Source organism: Sparus aurata, chromosome 8 (assembly GCF_900880675.1).
Source record: "Sparus aurata chromosome 8, fSpaAur1.1, whole genome shotgun sequence".
In the NCBI taxonomy this organism is placed as follows: Eukaryota; Metazoa; Chordata; class Actinopteri; order Spariformes; family Sparidae; genus Sparus; species Sparus aurata.
The window spans coordinates 33317497-33337023 of record NC_044194.1 but is presented as its reverse complement, the minus strand read 5'-3'; the positions used below and the strand labels follow the sequence as shown (position 1 = coordinate 33337023).

Genomic DNA, 19527 nt, shown 5'->3' with positions numbered 1-19527 from the left:
ATGATATGCAAACCACGCTCTACTTGCCCCTCTCCTCAGGCCCCTCCCTCTCGACGCCAAAACAGTGACAGAAAGTTGAAACTGAAAATCAGTGACACTGAAAAAAACTGACATTGTTAAAAAATCTGTCACTGAAAAAAAAGTGACATGAAGAAAAAATCTGTAGATTGTCATTGAAAAAAAAAAAAAAAAAATCCCAATAAAATAAAATGAAAAGATTTTCGGATTTGAATTATTTGAATTAGTTTCTTTTTTCAGTGCCAATACTTGTTTCAATGCCAATACAACTGTTTTCAATACAAATGTTTCAATGACAATGTTTCCTTTTTCAGTACTGGTTTTGTTTTCAATGCCAATTTTTTTTTTTTGGATGCCAAATTTTAAAGTCACCGTTCTGGCTCCATACGCACAGCACAGTGCAAGACACGCGACATTAACATCTCGGACAGCCAAGTGACAACTTCAAACTTTATTCATCATTTGAAGAGCCATTTTGCCCAGTAAGTGCTTGTCAATAAGCTAATATTATCCTGTTAGCCTAGTCGGTAGTTAGCTAACTTAAGCTTGATATGATACGGAGGTGGGGGTGGGAAGGGTCGGTTTGGTGGAACTAATTGTTTTTAATTTGCCAACATTAACCCCAGACAGCGTGAGTGAACCTTCCGACCGGTTCAAAACAAGACTGGCTGTGCGTTTTACGAACGAGCAACACAGGGTTAAATGAACTAAATAACATACAAGCCCGCCAACACCGAATCATTACCCAGTGTTTTCCCTGCCTCTTAAGCAACGGCGGGCCGCCTGCGTGATTTTGGCTGCTACCTCTGTGTGTGTGTGTGTGTGTGTGTGTGCCACATGTGCGCGTGCACGCTGGGGTCATCCCTGCAAAGTAAATATTGCAGCGATGAAGTCACCTACAAAAAGTAGCAGTAGTAGTAACTAAGGTTGTGAAATTGAATGAATACTGTTTGAGATGGACTAAATGAAGCAATTGTCTTAAAATTGAGTAATTACTACAAGCTGAAACACTAGTTAATAAAGTAGATGCTGCTTAAAAACAGATCATGACACAAATATGGTTTTAAAACTTAACAAAGTAAGTAAATATAATTTAAAATGGAATACATATGTTCAAACAGTACATGAAATAAATAGGATTTTAAAATGAAGTAACCCCTAGTTAAAAAACAACATGTGAAGTTGATTTGGGTTATCAGCTGAGTAAATGTACATTTCTGTTTTGTTTGATTCCATTATGTATTTTACTGAATATCAGTAATTACAATGCAAATCCAAAGTATTGTCATTTTTCAAACAGGTTGGACACATTGGCCATTGATTTTTACTGACAGTTACTTATATCTTGTCTTTTCACTTTATTAAGATCAGATTCTGCGGGTTAAATTGCAATAATAAGGTGACTTGACTTGGACTTGACTTGACCTAGTACAGGACTTGACTTGACTCGACTTGATATAACCTGTGACTTGACTTGACTTGACTTACCCAAGAAAAAAATACTTGGGACTTACTTGAGACTTGAAGGTTAAGACTTGAGACTTACTTGAGACTTGCACATAAAATTTATGTGACGCGCCACGGCAAAACCAGCAGCAAGTCGGCTGGGAGGAATTCACATCGTTTTTTTTCTAAATTAGTGATTTTCGTTTTTTTGCAGAATGTACAAGTTGAGATCATGAAGAAGCCACACCATGTTTCAGATAACAGTATTGGTTGTCTTAAAAGTATACATTTTGTGTTTGAAATCGGGTAGAGTTTCAGGAAATACTGGCGCATTGTTGGGCGTGTGCAGGGATACAGTTAATTTGCATACTGGCTACCTTTGACCATTCAAAGGCTTTTGTTTTTTTTTTCGGCCAATCAGGTGCACGTTAGTAGCGAACCGCATGGCTACTTATGCAGCCCCCAGCAAAAGTTCTGCCACTTCTGGAAGCTGCATTTCATCATTGAATGAAGATGGACCGGGAAAAAAGCATTGCAGAAGAGCTAAATCATGGCTGTTACAGCGCAAATCTATGGCAGTACTTTGCGAGACGCCGGATACTTCTGGTTATTCCGACGCCGATTTCACTTCTGATTCTGATGAGTGCACTGACGATGAAAGCGACTGTATTACACTGGAGAACATGCCTAATCTACAGCTGACCTTAGCCGAAGATGAAGACAAGGAAGAATCTCTCGGCCTCGCAGCAGAGGAGCTGGAGCGTGAGATATCAGACGCTATATTTACGGTAACGTGAAGGGGATAAAGACAGCGAAATGGAGAAAATCCATAACTTTGACTGCAAATGCTACGTAAAAAGAAAGGAGAACTCTCTCATTGGGACACATTCGTGTAGCGACAAGCTTTCTCCAGAGCTTATGTACAGCATTAGGTTGGATTCTCTAGCTGCCGAAAGAGAGTGGCAGGACATGCAAATTATTGGACATCTCGAGGCAAACAGACGCACAGTAGTTGCTCCGGACATGACTACATCCACCAAAAAGCCCCAGACGAAGAGAAAGCGCCCCAGGACTATTTATTCCATCGGAGGCAATGCAGTCTGCAGGAATACTTTTCAGTTTCTTATGGGGTGAGTTTCCATTAACATCCAAGTTATTTATTTTGCGTTACGTGTTCATTCGAAGTCGAAGTCGCAGTCATAGTCACAGGGATTACAAATTGTTATCTCATGTTTTTGTTTTCATGTTTATACCTTAGCCTACATTGTTATTAGCTAGCTCAGTACTGTTGTTTTAAAATTATATGCATATCGAAACTAAGCTGTAATGGGAGGTTTTGTCTTGTAATGTGAGCATCTGCTATTAATTTGAATAATGCTTGAATTGACTGATGCTCATGATTTAGCACCTAGTTTACTGGAGGATAGTATGGAAGAATACATCCAGAGTCAGGTGACAATGTGCCTGTTAGCATTGCTTGAATTGACTGTGATGCTAATGTTTAGCAACTAGCCTACTTGAGGAACAGTTTGGATGAATACATCCAGAGTCAGGTGACAATGTGCCTGTTAGTATGACCCATGATGTGAAACTTATTTGTTTTCCTTTTTCAGAATTGGCAAAGACAAACATTTAACTAAAGATCTTTTTTTCTTCTTCTGTTCTTTTTTTGTCACCAGGTAGTGGAAAACAGCTCTCCTGAGAGTCACCTCAATATCCCACAGCTTGTTGGAAATGCAGATGGCAGAGTGTTAGTCGAGACCTTCGACTGGCAGAAGCAGCTGAGTCCCAAGTTCCGAAAGCTCCCACAGATCAAGAGTTATCAGCACTTCAGGTATTTATATTGAAACTTTCACATTGTGTACATATAAAAAATAATTTCATGGACATGATAGTGTTTTATGAGACCAGGTGTGGTGCTTGCAAGAACTCACTGTGATGCAGAACCTGTCGCATTCCAGCTACTGCGCCATTCAGCGGTTCTGCCCCCTGTTGACAGTCTTCCTGTCCTTGCCCCACCTGGACTGAACACTGACAGGCAGACCTATCTTTATGAAAAAATCAGGCCTTTCTGTGCTGACGAGGCAAGAGACATCACATGCCCAGCACCAAGGGTCACAGCACAGAAGTGTATGCAGAAGAGGATGCAGATGTGATATCACCAAATAATTGGACTCTCCTTCACACCTTCTCCAAAATGTGCTGATCAGCCCCAGGGGCTCATTCAGCAACAGACTGATCCATCTACACTGCACTTCTAAATTTCAATTGCAATGTAATTTCACTTATAGAACACCAAAACAATACACATGTCTCATGGCGCTTTACAGAGTGTTAAACAGATATGGTTGTAGATGTGGTTTATACCTTCGATTATGGCACAAGGGATTGTAACATTTTATCCTGTGTATTAATTAATGATATTCAGGGGCTTTTTGTAATAAAAGCATTTCCATTTCAATATAGTACCTTCTAATTCTGATCAGTCCACAAAAGTGCTTAAGGAAAATAACACTAGATCAACATTAACTACATGACAACTGCTTTTGATAACCATTGTTCAAACCACTACAATACTTTCTGCCCTGCAGGCTAACAGATACCAGATGTCACTGAATGAATGTTGGGGGTAGGGCTTATCTAAATGAGATGCAACTGAGCACCATTGTGTTGACTAGCCAGGGGGTGAGAATTTCCTGCTGTGAGAATTGCAAATGTTCTAGGGCTGTTTTCTCCCTAAAGGCTTTTGAGATGTGCATACATTCAAATGGCCACAACTTCTTCAAATATTATCAGATTTCCATGTGCTAGACATCATTGAAAATCTTAGAAACTACACTTTCAGAAATTGTAAATAACTCAGAATGCCGCTCGGGAGACTTGTTGCTGGTTTTCTCATGGCTGGTCACCTATGTGACTTGGTCCCATCTCTGGTAATAAGTTTTTAACACTGGTGATAACACATGTATTACTAAACAAGTGCCACAAAGGTTGCTGAGCTGACTGAACAGTCCGTGCCACCTTGTAGCGCCGCATTATGTAATAATGTAATAAATTTGCACTTCATTATGTAATAACGCCGCATTTCGTAATAATCTGCCACATTTTGTAATAAAATTCTTGAACGCAATATGTAATAACTTATTACATAATGCGGCAAAGTTTATTACATATTGCGTTCAAGAATTTTATTACAAAATGTGGCAGATTATTACGAAATGGGTCAGTTATTACAAAATGCAGGTGTTCCACTTTTTTTTACCAAGAAAATGTAATAAGTTGGTGCATTATGTAATAAAACACCAAATTGGATGTCTTAATTACAAAAAAACATTATACCATCAGAACGACATTGACTTTAAGCATACCGGCATGAATCATAAATATGAATTAATTTTAAAAACTAGTAGGATGTTTCGTTTGTCAAATCTAAATCAAATATAATTGAATTTGAGCAGCTGTGGATCAGTGGGTAGAGCGGGTCGTCTAGTGATCAGAAGGTCACAGTTCGAATCCCGGCTCCCCCTAGTTGCATGTCGAAGTGTCCTTGAGCAAGATACTGAACCCTCCTGATGAGCAGTTGGCGCCTTGCATGGCAGCCTCCGTCATCAGTGTATGAATGTGTGTGTGTGAATGGGTGAAATCGGCATGTATTGTACAGCACTTTGAGCTGTCATTAAACTGGAAAAGCGCTATAAAAATGCAGACCATTTACCATGTAAAAAAGCAGACCATGAATTCACAGAGAATTGGTGATGGGAACGGCAGTTCTTTTTACTGTACTGAATCTCTAGAATCCGTTCATTAAAATGATTCGTTCAAAAGATTTGTTCACCGAATCGTTCAGTGCTCTCCAACTCCCTGAACTGATAAACAGTCAAACGATCTGTCATTCAGTTCATGATTCAGCCCTGAGGTTCACGTTCACTTACAGAGGGACGGTGCGTTGACGGACTATTGTACACAATCACAAAACATGATGCTACATGGATGCTAGCAACACAGCGCTAATTTTATCAGTACGGTTTTTGAACGTGAACCAACTCCTCTGCCCTGAGTGAGTGAGTGACACAGCATCACTTTCAGCACAGTACGTGAACGAGAATCACGTCCTCAGCGACGCGAATCATGAGTGAGTGACAGCGTGAACGTCATTCACGTCCTGGCGTCCCTCGTTCGTGAACAACCTGCTGAGGACGTGAATCATGTTCGCGCTGTCACTGAATCAGCGTGAACGTGAATCACGTTCGCGAACGTGAGTGACGGCGCAAACGTGATTCGCGTCCTCAGCAGGTCGTTCGCGAATGATCTGTTTCAGGATGAGAATCACGTTCGCGCTGTCACTGAATCAGCGTGAAATGAACGACCTGCTGAGAATCACATTCGCGAACATGAGTGACTTTTACTGTGCAGTAAAATCACTTAACATGATGCTACACGGATTTTAGCAACACAGCGCTAATTTTAGCAGTACGGTTACTGAACGTGAATCAACTCCTCCGCCCCGAGTGAGTGAGTGACACAGCGCCACTTTCAGCACAGTACTTGAATGAGAATCACGTCCTCACAGTTCTCTGTGTGAGTCGCGGCAAACTTCAGACGGGCCTGGACATGCACGGGCCTGGACATGCACTGACTTGAGCAGGGGGACCTTGCGTGCGCTGTAGGATTTTAATCCATGACAGCATAGTGTGTTACTAATGGCTTTCTTAGAGACTGTGGTTCCAGCTCTCTTCAGGTCATTGACCAGGTCCTGCCGTGTAGTTCTGGGCTTATCCCTCACCTTCCTCATGATCACTGATGCTCCACGAGGTAAGATCTTGCATGGAGCCCCAGACCAAGGGAGATTGACCGTCATCTTGAACTTCTTCCATTTTCTAATAATTGTGCCAACAGTTTTTGCCTTCTCACCAAGCTGTTTGCCTATTGTCCTGTAGCCCATCCCAGCCTTGTGCAGGTCTACAATTTTGTCCCTGATGTCCTTACACAGCTCTCTGGTCTTGGCCATTGTGGAGAGGTTGGAGTCTGTTTGATTGAGTGTGTGGACAGGTGTGGAGAAAGAGTGGAGAACAGGGGGGTCTGTGAGAGCCGGAATTCTTACTGATTGGTAGGTGATCAAATACTTATGTCATGCAATAAAATGCAAATTAATTTTTCAAAAATCATACAATGTGATTTTCTGGATTTTTGTTATAGATTCTGTCTCTCACAGTTATGCTATGATAAAAATTACAGACCTCTACATGCTTTGTAAGTGGGAAAACCTGCAAAATTGGCAGTGTATCAAATACTTTTTTCTCCCCACTGTATTTGCCACTAGAAACTGAATTTGAATCATCAATATTTGAATTTGAATTGCTAAACTTGAGTAATTGTATTAAAAAACTGAATTTGAATCACATCATTTGAATTTGTATTGTTTAATTTGCATCATTGCATTGAAAAACTGAATCTGAATATTGTATTTTGAAATTGAATTTATTAGTTTGGAAAATTCAACTCTCTATATATTTTTACATTCAGTTATCATAATTCAAATTCACTTCTCAAAATTCAAATTCAGTTCTTGCAATTCAATTTCAATTTATTGTGACTGACATCCGGGTAGATGAGGAAGAGCATTGAGTACAGATAACTAGGACTCCTCTTCGGCCAATCAGCACCTATGTTTTCACCTACATAATTTACCTTGACGCTGACTGGTTGCTGGCTGGTTGCCACCCGCCATGAAACGGAGGAAGAAGTGGAGAGGGGTGACCATTAGACTGTTAATTAAGTGGATGGCTCTCGTGTGCATCTCATGTGGATTTCCAACAGTCCAAGGCTATCCAAAACTGTCCAAGGGTCATCTACTAGGTTGTGACTGTGCTTGACTTTTCAGTTTTGGGAAGTGAAACAGGCCCGCCTCCTGTATGTCGCTTTTGAATATTTCCAGTTTCCTCTGAAAAGCATGGATAGCTGACATGAGATTACACCAGGGTGGGAATTTCATGGTGGCCATGGCGGCCCCACACTTTGGCCTTGATGCCCCGTGAAAAAAAAATCAACGTATGGCCACAGTGGCTTTTGTGCCCCTGGCCCAGTCAGCGTAGTGGGCTTGCCTTGAATTACAGCCACCTGAGTGCACAGTATTCACTCACAGTAACTTCAACAACTCCTGTTGTTATTCTACAAATTTTTGTTTTGAAAAAATGTGCTTTGCCATAATTTTGGGAATGTCTATTGGGAGAAATATTCAATAACACTAATATTCAGTGTAGTGTCACCAAAATCACCTAAGCACAACCCTACTAAAAAAAACTGTTTTCTAATGTAACATTAACTTGATATTGGTATTAGAAAGTGTTTAAATACATAATCCATGTCTTATTATAAATTAGGATGTTATGGTATCAATCTGAAAGGTAAATCATAGAATTTTACTCAATGGCCTTTGTGCCCTGTCATGTGGCCTGGATGCCCCTAAAAAAAAAAAAGTGAAGGCCAAATCGCCTTGCCCCTAAAATGACGAAATTCCCACCCTGGATTACACACTGTGTTATTTTTGCCCTGAAGTTTCAAATTCAGATCATTGAGGTAGTAAGTAATGTCTGATAGAAATGCAGCAATTTCCATTTTTTCCTTGTTTAGCAGGAATTCCAGAAATGGTTTTGTTTTTGTAAATCATCAAATTCTGCATTGACCTCTGTGAGGAATGTGCACAGCAAGCGATGCTGCAGAGCAGATGATGCCCTCAAAAAATTGACAAGTCTCATTACAGTGACATGCTATGAGGTCAGGGTGATGAACCTTTAAGCGGGACACTAAGCGATTGCTACTTCATTCATGCACTCCTTCACGATTTCCGTGTCACTGAATGTTTTTTTGTGCTTGCCCAAGTCCCATGCCACTCGAGGCTTCAGTTCCACGCTCCTGTTGTGTGGCTGACCTGACTATCATACTGCGTGTTGCATTTGGTTTATTTTTCTGGTCCTTACCTCAGAGTTTTGTGTGTAATTCTGCTCGAAGTGGCTTTGTTTCCTAATGACGTTTTACGTCAAATGATGTTATTTAAATTCAGTTTTTTTTTAATGCAATTATCCAGGTTTAGCAATTCAAATTCAAATACTGATGATTCAAATTCAGTTTCTAGTGGCACATATTTCAGGATGCTAACTGTGGGCTGTGATGGGCGATGTAACAACATCACTTGTGCATTGTTACATTTTGCCAGACAGCATTGTGTTTACATGTTGAATTCAGAGAAATAACAACATTTAACAGTCAGTATAGCTGTTCGATATTGTTGCACACAAGTGAGGACTAAAGGTGTTATTCCAGTACTTCTCAAATAGTGGGGCGCGCCCCGTTTCGGGGAGGCGTGAGAGGCAGGGCGGAACGCAAAGGTCTAATTCCACTGTATACGTGTCCACTGTGTTATGTCTGCCATGCCAGCGGAGCTGATAGGTTTCACTTAACCCCCAATTTCCACTGGATGCGTTTCCGCTGCGTTATGTCTCCACCTCGCCAGCAGAGCTGATAGGTTTCACTTTAGTCTATGTGTTAATTTCCACCAGGGTTCCACCCTGCACTGCATATCTGCTCCATCCCAGCTCCGGCAGTCTGGAGTTCTCCGGCACAAATACGTAGGACTTCTATTTCTGGTGGGAGCTGGAGCACGACGCAGCAATTCAGCTGAATATTGCATCCAGTTACTTTTCAAAACAAAACACTCCGTGTTGACACCAGCACACAAATCTCAAAAAAGAGACAAACACAAGCTCTTCTGCTAATCCTTCGGTCAGGAACTATGGAGCAGGGAATATGATGATGCCTACATGGCCCTTGGGTTTACCGTGAACACGGTCGGAAATGAGGAAAGACCTGTTTGTGTTTTATGCCTAAAAACTCCGACAGCGGACAGCATGAAACCATTTTGACTATCGGTCGATTGTATGCAGAATGCTGCAACTCATACAGTGGTTTATACAGAAAAATAAATAAATATTATCAGGTTCTCAATAGTATTTCAATTTGGGGGGGGGTGAAAAAATTTCTGTCCTCTAGGGGAGACCAAAAGATAATTGAGAACCACTGTGTTAATCAGAGCTGTGACACAGTTCACAGTTTGACACAGTTGTGTCAAAGAAATGTTATGAAAAGAAAACTCCCCTCCAGTTAGTTAGAAGTGAAGAAGCCTCTTGGATGAGAGGTTAAACCTCTTCAAGAAATTGAAACAAGTCCAGCTGCCTATGATACAACGCTTAGATTTACCATGACCTGGACGACTGAGAACCTTTATCAACATGTCAAAGTGGTTCTTTGTGCATTCTCAAATGTTGTCTTAATAGAGGCCAGCAAATAAGATCATAATTGTTTGATTGTGGATGATAGTTTGATATGAAGTAGATCATGCGTACCCATATTATATACTAACCTCTGGATGCTGGTTGAACAGCTGACCCACAAACGAGGATCCACTCCGTGTGGTGGCCAGAATGAGGATGTGGGTTCTTTTGTTGGCATTATAGGAGGGGAGGGAGACGGAGGGGGAGGAGGGGGATTGAGGGAGGATCTCATCGCAGCCCTGGTCCGAGGCCTCGAGTGTCTCCTGGCCTAGTCGTGTCAGATCTCTGAGGCTGCAGTTGACAGCATGGCCCGTGGGTGCCAGGCCCACAGAGCACAGCAGGCTTAAAGGTTTGAAGGAGAAGGTGCGGATGGCTGTGTACTGGATAGCTATGGAGGCTAATGCTAGCAGCACCATGGACTTCCAAGAACACTGCATGGTGGCTGGACAGATGCATCAGGAAGCGACAGCACCGTCTGCTGACACTGGGTCGAATACAGGACACAAGGAGGATAGGTGACAGGGAAGATATGTTAACAATGTAAATTCTTGCCTATCATTCTTCAGCTTCAGCACCAGCCAGCTAATGTCTTTAAAGCAAAACTTTCGCCAAGATGCAAGATGCACCTTTTTGTCAATGTATATGAGTCAAGCCTTCAGGTAAAAGCATAATTACGACGAAAGAGGCACTTTTAAGATTTACCGATGTTTCATTTTCGGGTCAAGCTCTAACACAATGTCACGATTTAATTTTCTAACTATCACTATTTTCTCCAACGTATATCGCGGCCCTGTATTAAAGACCAAAACAAAACTTAATGTAGAGGGACTATTGGACTTACATTCATAAAGTGGACACAAACACAACACTAATGAAACAATATATTTGAAAGTTGTTTTCCACGTGGCAAAAATAATTCATTAATAATGCAGCATTAAGTAATTTGTCCTTTCTGATTAGAATATAGCTAACAATATACATTGTTTGGCCAAAAAAAGCCACCACCTGGTTTTAACTAAGCAACATATGTAAAAGCCTTCCACTGGATAATTACTGCAGTGATTAATACGTTTCAGCTGACAGCAAGTTATTTAACCCCAACTGATGCAGGGAGTAGCTCCACAATTCTTAAACAACCATGCAGAAAGATACATCCTGTGGTCGTGGAACAGATGTTACTCTGATTCAGAAGGGTCAGATTATTGGCCTGCATCAAGTAAAGAAAACAACAAAGGAGATTGCTGAAACTACTATAATTGTCCACCTTGGAACTGTCCACCGCGGCGCACCATTTAGCTTAGTTGATAGATATGCATTTCATGTACAGAGGATTTGTCCTCGCTGCAGAAGCCTTGAGTTCGAATCCAGGCCTGGGGCCCTTTGCTGCATGTCACTCCCCCCTCTCTAACCCTGTTTCCTGTAATCTCTTAAGCTGTTCTATGAATAAAGCCATATAAAGGCCAAAAAATAAAAAATAACTGTCCACCGCATTATCATTATTAAAACCCTGAAGGCGGGTTTTGAGCCTTCCTCTTCAAGGAGCTAGTAGCGCTACTTACAAACAAAACTCCTGACACCACAACAATGTGATGTGTTGAAGAAAAGTTTTTGACTCTTTGTCTTATTTGTTTCACTCATCATTCCGTTTTTCATGCCGTTTTGTTTCTATTTTTATTTTGTTCTTTGAAAACAAAATAAGACTCAATGTGAGCAGCACTGACTAAAGGTGCATCACAAAAAACACCTTCTGCTTGCACCTACTTCATGACTGCATGCTGTAGGTGGTGTGTTTCATTCATATTTTCTATCTCAGCCGACTGAAAATCCAGATTCATAGCCCGTGCTAATAAGTAAAGAAGGTTATTAAATAGCATACAATGGAAGTCAAGCACAACACCTTCCCAGAACTGTATAATAACAAATAAGCCTCAACTGAAGACCAGGTTTGTAACCTTAAAATGTTGAGTCCCTGAAATGAGGCATTCTTCAGCTAGCACTTTTAACAAGCACTGCTGGCAATTACCATAAATACATCACACTCACAAGGCATCTGGATACTGGCAGAGACAACAGGTGCACTCCTGTGTAGACAGAGGGGACAACAGATCCCATGTGCAGTCCTCGATCAACCATCATAACAACTGTTTGTATCCTGCTCTGTGGAACCACCACCCATCAGCCCCACAGACACACTGTTCCCTTGTTTCTCTGAGCGTTTTCCAAAAATGAAATGAAATTGACATTTTTTTAGATGTAAATTTTTGGATTTCTGGTTCTGTGATACATCAATAACATATTCGCCAATATCCTACCACAGAGGCGCGTCATGGTTTAGTTAAAGTTAGGTACATTTTTAGAACATTTCAGTTGTAACGTCAATGTAGCACGGCTTCAACTACGCCACAGGGCCTATGACATCAATCAAATCTTTGCAATTAAAAATGGCTGTTTGTCTTTCATTAAGTTTATCTATCACTCCAGAAGAATGCAGTGACCACACTAGCCTGTATATTGGCAGCACACCGCAGGCGCTAACCCAGCCTGACACCGGCATGTCAGAGTCGTGCTAGCTGAAGCCTTATGTCCTCTCAGTGCTGCTCATCTGGAGCTAACAGGGACAGAACGTGAGCTTGTTGTCGTCATACACATCCGTAGGTCGCTCCATCCCCTGATCAGCGCGCACACTGACACCTCGGCACGGCGTTGCGTCCGGTTACCTCTCGTCTGTGTTATAGCCGTCAGCAGCGAGATGCGGCGGGCTGGCCGTGGAGGAGACATGATGGTGTTGCTGTGTGGCTCCACCGCTGGGATGAACACCGATCTGAGTCTGACTGTGATCCGCACAGGAACGATAGAACAAATACAACCCAATCCAAAGAGTCAGGAACCGTGACGCGTCCACATCCAGGTTGCTGGACTGCTGGGTGACACCGTCTGTTTACGGCTCTCTCTACCGCACTGCTCTCTCTCTCTCTCTCTCTCTCTCTCTCTCTCTCTCTCTCTCTCTCTCTCTAAATTTAGTTCAATTCAATGCAATTCAATTCAACAAGCTTTATTGGCATTACTGTGTTTTACAATATTGCCAAAGGACTACAGATCAAGAATACATAGATGGGTCATTCTACGAAAACGTGCCATTTTGTGTCCCTGACACAAAATCTAACCCATTAAGCTGTATTAACATCAAAATATTTAAACATGTAGTTGGTATGATATGGTAAACATATCGTGATTATTTTTTTAATTTAGAGATTTTTGTATTGTATATCTTTTAAACATGGTAAAAATGTCTTGTTCCTCGGTAACATTTTTCTATTATGACAGGCTTTTAAAGAGGATAAAACCAAATTATGTGAGAAAAACTTTAATTTATGAAAAGCTTTAATTGTTAGTTAACCTATGACGCATGTATTTTATTCTTGACCTTTTTGGAATATTGATAAAAATAACATTTTAGTACTGTCCCTACGTCTTATGTCAAATGCGTTACTTTGGATAAACACGCCCCCTCAAGGACAAAGAACATCCCAGAAGTGATTAATTTTCAGGAAGTGACATCATCTGCCTTTTATCAGTAAGGTGCCAAACAGACAAGTCAGTTCTCCACTCTTTTAATGAATTTTCATTGAGATGCGTTTAGTTTGACTGAAGAGGACGATCAAAGTGTGTCAACCTGCGTTACAGTAATATTATGTACTAAAAAGTTAAACATTTTTGATTAAAATGTACATATAAACAAACATTTTAGCCTCTCTAGAATGCACACCACGTGGTGTGAACCGCATGGCTAGTAATGGCTGCCAAAAACATATTTCATCAAACCTATTACTGTCAAACCTGTTACTATTAACCCTTTCCCTACCATGTCCCAATATTTATTGTGTCCAAATCCAGAATTAATTATACAATACATCATTAATAATATCACTTTATTATATTAATAATAGTATTATATTATTATTAATACTTCAAATATTTATTTAAAACAATTTGGTGTCAGTAACGCGATTGACAAAACACACATGTGCATGGTGATTATTTTAGGAAAATAAATAAATATATAAGATAGCCTGAGATGGCACCAGATATTTTTCTGACTAGTAAGGGTCAACTTAAACCAAATGAGTCCTTAAACACAATAAAAATAATACTTTGAAAATCTGATTTTCTGAATGGAAAATGGCACATTTTCATAGAATGACCCAGATAACTAGGGCCCGAGCAGGGAACCTGCAAGGTCCCTATTGTTTTTCTAATGATTATTATTTAGGGCCCGAGAAGGGGACCTGCAAGGACCCTATTGTATTTCAAATGATTCTTTATTGTTAGGGCCCGAGCAGGGAACTTGCGAGGTCCCTATTGTTTTTCAAAGGATTATTAGGGCCCAAGCAGGGAACCTGCAAGGACCCTATTGTTTGTCTCGTGATTCTTATTAGGGCCCGAGCAGGGATCCTGCAAGGACCCTAAGGGCCCTATTGTTTTTCAAATGATTCTTTCTTTTTTTTTTCTTTGTCCCAAATGATCGCATTTTTCACTGCCTGAACATATCCCAAAACTGACCAAACTTGGAATATAAATCACACCTGGCGAAAAATTATATAATCTATTGTCTTCTTGAATTTCTACCACTAAGTGGTGCTGTTATTAAGGAAAGTGCGTTTTGGGTAATAACTCCCTTATACTTTGTCACACATTAAAAAACCTTATATCCATGCGTTCAGTGAATTGTGCTGAGGGCCACGCCCATTTCAGCCAACCGTTTTTTTGCAAATTCTCAAAATGTTGAAAACCTACTTTTTCAAACTCCTCCCAGGCGATTTCACCGATTTCCACGAAACTTGGGACACAGCATCTGTGGACCCTCCTGAGAAAAAATTATCAAAAGACTTTTAATAGGCTCCTCCTTGAACCGGCACCTTATCGTGGTGGAGGGGTTTGAGCACCCGAATGATCCTAGGAACTATGTTGTCCGGGGCTTAATGCCCCTGGTAGGGTCTCCCAAGGCAAACAGGTCCTAGGTGACGGGTCAGACTAAGATCGGTTCACTCGCCCCTATTGACAGAAAGAACAACAAAGACGTGCACGTCGCCCGGATCGGCGTCACTGGGGCCCCACCCTGGAGCCAGGCCTGGGGTTGGGGCTTGCAGGCGAGCGCCTGGTGGCCGGGTCTGTGCCCACGGGACCCGGCCGGGGGCAGCCCGAACGAGCAACGTGGGCCCGCCCTCCCATGGGCTCACCACTCGCGGGAGGGTTCAGAAGGGGCCGGTGCAGTGGGATATGGGTGGCAGTCGTGGGCGGGGGCCCCCGGCGGCCCAATCGCCGGATGGTGACTCTAGCCATGGGGACATGGAATGTCACCTCGCTGGGGGGGAAAGAGCCTGAGCTGTTGCGGGAGGTTGAGCGGTACCGGCTAGAAATAGTCGGGCTCACCTCCACGCACAGTCTGGGCTCTGGAACCCAACTCCTTGAGAGAGGCTGGACTCTCTTCTACTCTGGAGTTGCCCGCAGTGAGACGCGGCGAGCTGGTGTCGGCTTGCTTATAGCCCCCCAGCTCAGCCGCCATGTGTTGGAGTTCTCCCCGGTAAACGAGAGGGTCGTTTCCCTGCGCCTTTGGGTCAGGGATAGGACTCTCACCGTTGTCCCGGCTTATGGGCTGAACAGCGGTGCAGAGTACCCGGCCTTCTTGGAGTCCCTGGGAGGGGTACTGGAGAGTGCTCCAACCGGGGACTCCGTCGTTCTCCTGGGGGACTTCAACGCCCATGTGGGCAGCAACAGTGTTACCTGGAGGGGTGTGATTGGGAGGAACGGCCTCCCCGATCTGAACCCGAGTGGTGTTTTGTTACTGGACTTAGTCACAGTTTGTCCATAACGAACACCATGTTCAAGCATAAGGGTGTCCATATGTGCACGTGGCACCAGGACACTCTAGGCCAGAGATCAATGATTGACTTTGTGGTCGTGTCATCTGACCTCCGGCCATATGTCTTGGACACTCGGGTGAAGAGAGGGGCTGAGCTGTCAACTGATCACCACCTGGTGGTGAGTTGGATCTGCTGGCGGGGGAGGAAGCCGGACAGACCTGGCAGACCCAAACGTATCGTGAGGGTCTGCTGGGAATGTCTGGCAGAACCCTCTGCCAGGGAGATCTTTAACTCCCACCTCCGGGAGAGCTTTGACCAGATCCCGAGGGAGGCTGGGGACATTGAGTCCGAATGGACCATGTTCTCCACTTCCATTGTTGACGCGGCTGTCCGGAGCTGTGGCCGTAAGGTCTCCGGTGCCTGTCGCAGCGGCAATCCCCGAACCCGGTGGTGGACCCCGGAAGTAAGGGTTGCTGTCAAGCTGAAGAAGGAGTCCTACCGAGCCTGGCTGGCCCGGGGGACTCCTGAGGCAGCTGACGGGTACCGACGGGTGCCAAGCGTGCGGCAGCACGGGCAGTCTCGGAAGCAAAAACTCGGGTCTGGGAAGAGTTCGGGGAGGCCATGGAGGAGGACTACCGGTCGGCCTCGAAGAAATTATGGCAAACCATCCGGCGCCTCAGGAGGGGGAAGCAGTCCTCCACCAACACTGTTTACAGTGGAGGTGGGGAGCTGTTGACCTCGACTGGGGATATCGTCGGGCGGTGGAAGGAATACTTCGAGGATCTCCTCAATCCCACTGACACGCCTTCCATAGAGGAAGCAGAGGCTGGGGACTCAGAGGTTGACCCAAGCCGAAGTCACTGAGGTAGTCCGGAAGCTCCTCGGTGGCAAAGCACCGGGGGTGGATGAGATCCGCCCTGAGTACCTCAAGTCTCTGGATGTTGTGGGGCTGTCTTGGCTGACATGTCTCTGCAGCGTCGCGTGGCAGTCGGGGACAGTGCCTCTGGACTGGCAGACCGGGGTGGTGGTCCCTCTATTTAAAAAGGGGGACCGGAGGGTGTGTTCCAACTATCTGGGGATCACACTCCTCAGCCTCCCTGGGAAAGTCTATTCCAGGGTACTGGAGAGGAGAATTCGGCCGATAGTCGAACCTCGGATTCAGGAGGAACAATGCGGTTTTCGTCCTGGCCGTGGAACACTGGACCAGCTTTATACCCTCCGCAGGGTGCTCGAGGGTTCATGGGAGTTTGCCCAACCAGTCCACATGTGTTTTGTGGACTTGGAGAAGGCATTCGACCGTGTCCCTCGTGGCATTCTGTGGGAGGTGCTCCAGGAGTACGGGGTCGGAGGCCCTCTGTTAAGGGCTGTACGGTCCCTGTACGACCGGAGCAGGAGCTTGGTTCCCATTGCCGGCAGTAATTCAGACCTGTTCCTAGTGCATGTTGGACTCCGGCAGGGCTGCCCTTTGTCACTGGTTCTGTTCATTATTTTTATGGACAGAATTTCTAGGTGCAGCCACGGGCCGGAGGGGATCTGGTTCGGGAGCCGCTGGATCTCATCTCTGCTTTTCGCGGATGATGTGGTCTTGTTGGCTCCTTTGAGCCAGGACCTCCAGCATGTCCTGGGGCGGTTTGCAGCCGAGTGTGAAGCGGCTGGGATGAAAATCAGCACCTCCAAATCCGAGGCCATGGTTCTCGACCGGAAAAAGGTGGCTTGCTCCTTCCAGGTGGGAGGACACCATTCCATCTTTAAAAGAGTTAGAAGACCTTGAACTATTAGGCACGTATTCGGCTTTTAAAAATCTTTTATGGTATTCAAATCATCACAGTTTCAGTTTTAAGATTTTTAGGCAGTCTTTTGATTTTATAATGGGTGTGTATTGCATGAGCTAGAGTGTGTGACATCATCGCTAGAGTGGAAAGCTGCTAGAAATCTGGAGAAAAAGTTCTCTTCAGCTTGATCTGGATCCCACATCTTTTACTTCACTTTAGACAATATATGCATAGAAATGTAGGAAATCTTGTTGGCTTTCAGCTGATGGTCTTATTTCAGATGTAGAACTTACACTTTTGGCTGTAGGAGCCCCAGAGCAACAAGCACTTCAGCAACTCCCTCGTAAGCCGCAATGTTAATTTTGAGCCTAAATTTCTGAAGGAGAACAGACGGTACCTGCTTTGTCTCGCGCTCTGGTGCCCCTAATTTTTCACTCTACAGAAATTAAAAAAAAAAGACATCACAGAGTTCAGCAATGTCTCCTGTTACTCAATACTCACTATTTTGGCGTTAACCATTACATTTTCTTCAAAAATTGCAGGAGTTTAGGAGGTGTTCTCCCATTCACTCTCATAGATAGATAGATAGATAGATAGATAGATAGATAGATAGAATTACTTTAATGATCCCAGACTGGGAAATTATTTTGTTACAGCAGTAGTGGGGACATTTTCAACTTTGGCTCTGCTGCTGCTCCAGCATATGTGCAGCCACAAAAACTGTAAGAAAGGTCTGCAGGTCAAGGTCCAACAGCACTGTCCACTGGTGCAAAGACAACTAGCACTGTTCAGTCAGACTAAAAAGCAGCAGACAGTCAGTGAGCAGACCCTGTGAAGCTGCATGGACTTTCTGTGAGTTTCGCTAATGATGTGTGAATTCTTGAGGAAATGTAAGTGGTTTCTGCTTGTAGTTGATTGATAGTTTGATCGCTATTGCAGTTTGTGTTATTTTACATGGAAATATGTTGTGTGAGTTTGAGTTAGTTCAGTAGCCTGTGTCTCAGTAGTACTTAGCTGCCATTTGATAGCACTGCAGCTACATTTGGATTGTGAGGACTTAATGATGAATATTTCGTTTGTAATGCCAATATTGAAACTCAGTCTATTTGTTGTGATTGTGACCATGCTTATTGCTAATAGAGTTTAATGGTCTAATATTTTTTTGGCCTTTTTGATAGGTCAGCTGAAGATATGACAGAAACAGGGAGAGAGACACGTAGCAAAGGGAGCCTCGGCACCCGCGCTCTACCAACTGAGCTAAACGGCACCCCATGGTCAAATTATTTACTGTGGCAAGTAGTAAGTATGTAAAGCCATCATGCTGTTTAGCATACATTGCCTCTGCTAATGTTTTGTTGGACATTGTACTCCTTATTCCAACACTAATAATATATTATTATATATAATAATATACATTCCGACAGGAGGAGCAGCCCAGCAAACCATGGGAAAAACTTAAATGGAGGGTGTTGCGTGGACAAGCCCTACGGCAGCATGCATCGACAGCAGCATGCCCCGACGTGCGTGGACTGCAAGGGCCCGTTCAACGCTGCTTGCAGCTTTAATTTTTCTTTGTATTTGCCGTAATGTTATGGCGTTATTTCATAGGACCATGTTCATGATTTCAGTTTCTTGTTCAGGAGACAGAAGACATTCCCTACCACCTTGTGTTGGTAATCTGTCAGTTCTGCCATACAAATCGTAAAATACTGTAAATACTGTGTAGGAATACAAAGTAGGAATACATTTCCAAAATACTTGAAACATACTTTATTTTTTATTTATTTTTTTCTGGATGATGGATGCTACAGTGTACTTGCTTATATTTGGCTGTACTCTTTGCCCAACCTCCCTCGTGTTATACCACATGGTCAATCAAAGTGGCTTGGATCTCATAAGAGGCTACTGTCCTTGGCCTTCCTCATCCTTGTCCTCCCCGTGAAAACAAGAGATTTTTTTCATGACACATATGCTACAGCGCCCAACGAGCAGCGTTAGGGTGTATAAAAAGGGTGTAAAGGTCACCAGATTTGTAGCTAATGTGGAGACTAAAAAGCCCACATTCATATTATGAACAGTGCACAATAAATGATCTAAAGTTAT

At 43.3% G+C, this 19527-nt stretch overlaps 1 protein-coding gene across 2 annotated transcripts in view; it reads right to left on the bottom strand.

Moving 5' to 3' along the window:
• LOC115586688 (carbohydrate sulfotransferase 1-like) overlaps positions 1-12767 on the bottom strand; it is a 38161-nt gene extending 25394 nt beyond the window's left edge. The window contains exons 1-2 of one of the 2 annotated variants that reach the window (XM_030425943.1): positions 12509-12767; positions 9881-10275 (exon numbers count right to left, since the gene is read on the bottom strand). In XM_030425943.1, coding sequence (XP_030281803.1) covers positions 9881-10228 — 348 coding nt within the window. In that variant the 5' untranslated portion in view covers positions 10229-10275; positions 12509-12767. The other variant, XM_030425944.1, reaches the window with a different exon arrangement.
• Between the last annotated feature and the right edge of the window lie 6760 nt (positions 12768-19527).